The 6,000-nt window shown below is 53.1% G+C and overlaps 1 protein-coding gene across 1 annotated transcript in view; it reads left to right on the forward strand.

Annotated features, from left to right (window-relative positions):
• MAST2 (microtubule associated serine/threonine kinase 2) overlaps positions 1-3,327 on the forward strand; it is a 209,609-nt gene extending 206,282 nt beyond the window's left edge. The window contains exons 27-30 of the mRNA XM_007450376.1: positions 84-220; positions 357-436; positions 1,369-1,482; positions 1,799-3,327. Coding sequence (XP_007450438.1) covers positions 84-220; positions 357-436; positions 1,369-1,482; positions 1,799-3,327 — 1,860 coding nt within the window. The remainder of the gene's footprint in view (positions 1-83; positions 221-356; positions 437-1,368; positions 1,483-1,798) is intronic.
• Positions 3,328-6,000: the final 2,673 nt, after the last annotated feature.

Raw genomic sequence — 6,000 nt, forward strand, 5'->3', positions numbered from 1 at the left:
ACAGCTGTACCCAGCGGGAGGGGCAGGGGCAGGGGCAGGAACACAGCCATGGCCTTAGCCTAGGCTCATGCTCTGATCCCCAGAGTGGAAACAAGGTGTCTATTTCAACAACTCCCCTGGAGAACACATCCATTAAAGTGGGGCCAGCTCGGAAGGACAGCTACAAGGCCAAGATGGCCCGAAGGAGCAAGCGGAGCCGGGGCAAGGATGGGCAAGAAAGGTGAGCCAGACTTAGCCCAGGGGATCTGCTCTCAGCCACCTCGGTGCTGGTGTGTGCTGGGGACCCTGGCCCTTGGCCCAGTGTGTGCTGTGCCCTGGGCACCAACTCAGACAGCCTCTGACCCCTGTCTCTGCAGCAGAAAAAGGAGCTCCCTGTTCCGGAAGATCACGAAGCAGGCATCCCTACTCCACACCAGCCGCAGCCTTTCTTCCCTTAACCTTTTCTCTTCTTCTTCTGGAACCCCTCTAATTCGAATGTTGGTGCGTTTAGTGTTGTCCCAGAGGTCTCTGAGACTGTCCTCATTTCTTTTCATTCTTTTTTCTTTATTCTGCTCTGCAGTAGTTATTTCCACTATTTTATTTTCCAGGTCACTTATCTGTTCTTCTGCCTCAGTTATTCTGCTATTGATCCCTTCTAGAGTAGTTTTAATTTCATTTATTGTGCTGTTCATTGTTGCTTGTTTCCTCTTTAGTTCTTCTAGGTCCTTGTTAAATGTTTCTTGCATTTTCTCTATTCTCTTTCCAAGATTTTGGATCATCTTTACTATCATTATCCTGAATTCTTTTTCATGTAGACTGCCTATTTCCCTTTCATTTGTTAAGTTTGTTGGGTTTTTATCTTTCTCCTTCAACTGCTGTGTGTTTTTCTGTCTTCTCATTTTGCTTATCTTACTGTGTTTGGGGTCTCCTTATTGCAGGCTGCAGGTTCATAGTTCCCATTGTTTTTGGTGTCTGTCCCCAGTGGCTAAGGTTCGTTCAGTGGGTTGTGTAGGCTGCCTGGTGGAGGGGACTAGTGCCTGTGTTTTGGTGGATGAGGCTGGATTTTGTCTTTCTGGTGGGCAGGTCCACGTCTGGTGGTGGGTATTGGGCTGTCTGTGGAGTTATTATGATTTTAGGCAGCCTCTTTGCTAATGGGTGGGGTTTTGTTCCTGTCTTGCTAATTGTTTGGCATAGGGTGTCCAGCGCTGTAGCTTGCTGGTCGTTGAGTGAAGCTGGGTGCTGGTATTGAGATGGAGATCTCTGGGAGATTTTCACCATTTGATATTATGTGGAGCTGGGAGGTCTCTTGTGGACCAGTGTCCTGATGTTGGGTCTCCCACCTCAGAGGCACAGCACTGACTCCTGGCTGCAGCACCAAGAGCCTTTCATACCGCTCTTTGTCATCAGGGGAGAGTGGGCCAGGCTCTCCCACACACAGCCACAGCCTTTCTCCCCGATCTCCCACTCAGGGCTACAGGGTGATCCCTGAAGCTGTGCATTCAGGTATGAAGGGCTGGTTGCAGAGACAGCCCCTGGGAGGTAGCAGAGTCCTGGGCCCTCTGTGCTTCCCACTCATCCCACTCTGAAGCTCTCATCCAACCCACCCCCTTAGGATCTGGCAGTCTTGGGGAGGAGGTGACAGAGGTGGAGGGTGACTTCATTTCTGTAGCCTGGGCTCTGGTTCACTGGTGGAGTAACCTTGATGATCCCGGGACATTCCAGGCCTAAGCCCTGTTTTGCCCCTCAGTCACTTCCAAGAGCTAACTGCTCTGCCTTTGTGTGTGTGTGTGTCTCTCTTTGTCTGTCTGTCTGTGTAAAGTGGGGGGAAATTCATCACAGAGCAGCTCCCCCAGCTCCAGCGTGCCCAGTTCTCCAGCCGGCTCTGGGCACACACGACCCAGCTCCCTCCACGGTTTGGCGCCCAAGCTCCAACGCCAGTACCGCTCTCCACGGCGCAAGTCAGCAGGCAGCATCCCACTGTCACCGCTGGCCCACACCCCTTCTCCGCCACCAGCAGCTTCACCCCAGCGTTCCCCATCACCCCTGTCTGGCCACGGAGCCCAGGCCTTCCCTACCAAGCTTCACGTGTCGCCTCCCCTAGGCCGGCAACTCTCACGGCCCAGGAGTGCGGAGTCACCCCGCTCACCACTACTTAAGAGGGTGCAGTCAGCTGAGAAACTGGCGGCTGCACTTGCTGCTTCCGAGAAGAAGCTAGCCGCTTCTCGAAAACATAGTCTTGACCTGCCCTACCCTGAGCTAAAGAAGGAATTGCCACCCAGGGAAGTCAGCCCTCTGGAGGTAGTTGGGACCAGGAGTGTGCTGTCTGGTAAGGGGGCGCTGCCAGGGAAAGGGGTGCTGCAGGCTGCTCCCTCACGGGCCCTAGGAACCCTCCGCCAGGACCGGGCCGAACGGCGAGAGTCGCTGCAGAAGCAGGAAGCCATCCGGGAGGTTGACTCTTCAGAAGATGACACTGATGAGGGGCCTGAGGGCAGCCAAGGTGTACAGGAGCCAAGCTTGGTACCCAACCCAGAAGTGGGCCAGGATCCACTCCTCAGAGGAGCAGGAGCAGGAGACGGTGAGGAAGAGGACGCCTTCTTGCCCAGGGATCCCAGGAGCCAGGGCCCAGCGGTCCCAGGCCTATTGACAGGGGTCACACTGGGATCTCCCAGAGCGGAAGGCCCTAGTGTCCCCCAGAAGAGGCTTGGGATCCTACAAGCCTTTGAAGAGGCTGCCAGCTCCTCGTCATCAGCTCCCAACCTGGGTAGGGCTGGACCCACAGACCCCATCCCCCCTGAAGGCTGCTGGAAGGCCCAGCACCTCCACACCCAGGCACTAACAGCACTTTGTCCGAGCTCTTCAGGACTCATCCCCGCCAGTTGCTCCACTGCCTCCACCTCCGGAGAGCTGGGCCTGTGGTCCTGGAAATTCATTGTTGAAGACCCTGACAGGGCATCCCCAACTAGAAAGGCAACGATGGAAGATGGGCTGGCCAGCTCCCAGGGTTTGGAAACTACAACTCCAGTCCACCCTGCAAACCTGTCTCCCAGACAGGAGGGGAAGTCATGGCCACCCAGTGCCCCTGGGCTGGCCCATCTACCTTGTGAGGTTCCCAGCCAGAGCTGGCTATGGGAGCCTGAGTGTACACAGAGAGAGGAAGAGGAGCCAGCCCTGGGTATCACCAAAGTGCCTGATGCCTCAGGTGACAGGAGGCGGGACATTCCATGCAAAAGCTGCCCCCTCACCCAGGAGCCTGGGCCCAGCCTGCTCCAGAAGGGCCGAGACCCAGGGGGCCTTCAGAAGCATCAGGACTTGGCATCGGCACCCGATGAGCTTTTAAAGCAAACATAGAGGTTGTTTGCCATTTCTTGCGCTCAGTCCTGTGTAATACACGCTCTTGGAAACTATCTTTATGTCTTTGGCTTTCTTCCTTCCTTCAGTCAATACAAATGTAACTTAAGGTCCTGTGTTGCTGCTGAGAATGTAGTGATGAAAGAGACACTGTTGTGGGAGGGTGCCTAAGCCAGCTAGGCTTCCCAGAGACTAGGGCATCTGAGCTCAAACCTGGAGGACAGATGATAGGTAGTAGTTTGCTAGGTTAGAAGAGTGGGGATTAGTGTGAGAATGTCCAGTCAAAGAGTATGGCACTTGCCATACACCTGGCATATTCAAAGAGCTGAAAGTAATTCAAACTGGAAATGGGTCTAGTGAGTTAGGCAAGGGCCATATCTAAGAGTCTTCTAGGAGTTTAGACTTTCTGTAGGTGATGGGGAACCAGAGAAGGCCATGTAGCAAGTAATATTCCTGCTTTATAGAGGAGGGAACTCGGGTTTTCAGACATTAACGTGAGCAAGATCATACAGCTCTGGGCAGGGCTAGGATTAGAGTCTAGTCTCTCTTGACTCGAGAACCCACATTTATCTTCTCATTTGGAGTGCTTTTAGCCAGTAAATGAGAAAAAGAGGTAGAGGGAGGTGAAGAGTTGAACTTGGGATATATTTAATTTGAGGTACTTGTGGGGACGTCCAGAAGTTTGCGTGCATGGGTCTGGAACTCAGTAGGGAAATCTAGACTGAAGTTAGAAATCTGAGAGCCATCAATGTATCAGTAGTAATGCACTAGCATTTAAGGCAAAGAAGACATCAAGGAAGAGTCATAAAATCCAAAAGTAAAGAGATTTTAAGTGGAAGGAGAGCTTACTTGGTAAAATGCTGAGAGGCCAGGTGAAATAGAGAAACTGCCTTCCGTATTTAGTCATAAACCCTTAATGTCTGTAGCCAGTCAGCCCTTCTTGGGCTGTTGTCAGGTAGGCCTTAGCACTGGATATGGACATTGCTGACGTGGGCAGCCCCCAGTGGGTAGGACTGCAGTTGGTGAGTGGGTGGGTGGTGTGGAAGGGAGGAGGAGGACATCTGTGGGACCATTGTTGGAGGAGTCAGGAGATGGCATCCCAGGGACAGGAGGTAGGGCTGTGGTAGAGGGCCTCCATGGTGATGCAGGACTCGACAAACTGCTGTCTTGCACTGTCTGTTCTGTAATCCAGTGCCTAGGTCAGAAGGAGAGGCATCAAGAGGCCTAGAGACAGGAAAATGCCTCTGGGTACTGGCTGGGCGCGACAAGCATCCTGCAGCTCCTCGTCACCCTGCGTCGGGAAGGCTGTGGCCGCCAGAGGGCGCACCCTGCCTGTGGTGGCAGATGTCTGGCCCCTCAGCCTTCCAGGCCCCTCTTGGAACCTCCCTTCCTCCTTCCCTCAGTCGTTCACTGACGGCAGATCCTTGGACAGCCTGTCCGGGACACTGGGAACACAGGTAACTAGTTGCCTGGGGGCAGCCCCCCATGTAGGTCAGGATCTGGTTAGAAGCACCATACCATAGATGAAGGGGGAGGTGCGGGCACATCTTGCAGCAGTTCCTGGGAGGGAGGAACTGCCCCCCTGGCGGGGGTTGGAAATGGGAAGGAAGGGGTTTGCGAAGAGTAGGCACAGAGATGCTAAGCATCCTGTAATGCTTAGGGCAGCTGCCCCAAGTGCCAGTGGTGCTCCCCATGGGAAACACTGCCAGATTAGCCTGAGGAGTGAGGAGCTTCTGGAAGGTAATTCTGGGAGTGGTATAATCAGATTTAGGTTTTAGGAAGATCACTGGCCGCAGTGTAGAGAGGCTCAAGTGGAGTAAGCCGACCAGAGAGAAAATGATGTAGTGAGCCCTTGCGGTGGTCTAAACTAGGATGGCAACAATGAGGAGGTGTCCCCAGAAGGAGGGGAAGTGTAGGGAGCTGGACGCATAGATGTGGCAGCCATCCGCCAATAGGTGGTAATTAAAGCCATAGGAGAAGATAGGGATTGTACAGAGGACATGTGCCGAAGGAAAAAGGAAAAGGTCCAAGCCATTGGGGTTAGCTGAGTGGAGGGAGCCAAATGAAGAGTAACTGAAGTAGGGGATGAGATCCTGAACTTGGGAGAAGCCAGATGGTTTTAAGAATTTTGTGATTTACCATAAGAGCAATTGAAAGTTATTTAATGGTTTTACGCAAGTTCAGATTTGGGTGTTTTTTTGTTTTTAATTTTTTGGCTGTGTTGGGTCTTTGTTGCTGTGCGGGCTTTCTCTAGTTGCGGCGAGCAGCCTACTCTTCACTGTGGTGCACAGGCTTCTTATTGCTGTGGCTTCTCTTGTTGCGGAGCATGGACTCCAGGCACGTGGCTTCAGTAGTTGTGGCCCGCGGGCTGTAGAGCGCAGGCTCAGTAGTTGTGGCGCACGGGCGTAGTTGCTCCGTGGCGTGTGGAGTCTTGCCGGACCAGGGATCAAACCCGTGTCCCCTGCATTGGCAGGCAGATTCTTAACCACTGTGCCACGGGGAAGTCCCTTTTTGGTGTTTGTTTGTTTTGTTTTGAGTTTAGTTTTTTTGTTGTTGTTTTTAGTTCCCCGACCAAGGATTGAACCTGGGCCCTGGCAGCGCAAGTCCGAGTCCTAACCACTGGACCACCAGGGAATTCCCCAGATTTCTATTTTGAAAAGATGACTCTGGTTG

Source organism: Lipotes vexillifer, unplaced genomic scaffold (genome assembly GCF_000442215.2).
Source record: "Lipotes vexillifer unplaced genomic scaffold, Lipotes_vexillifer_v1.1 scaffold961, whole genome shotgun sequence".
NCBI lineage: Eukaryota > Metazoa > Chordata > Mammalia > Artiodactyla > Lipotidae > Lipotes > Lipotes vexillifer.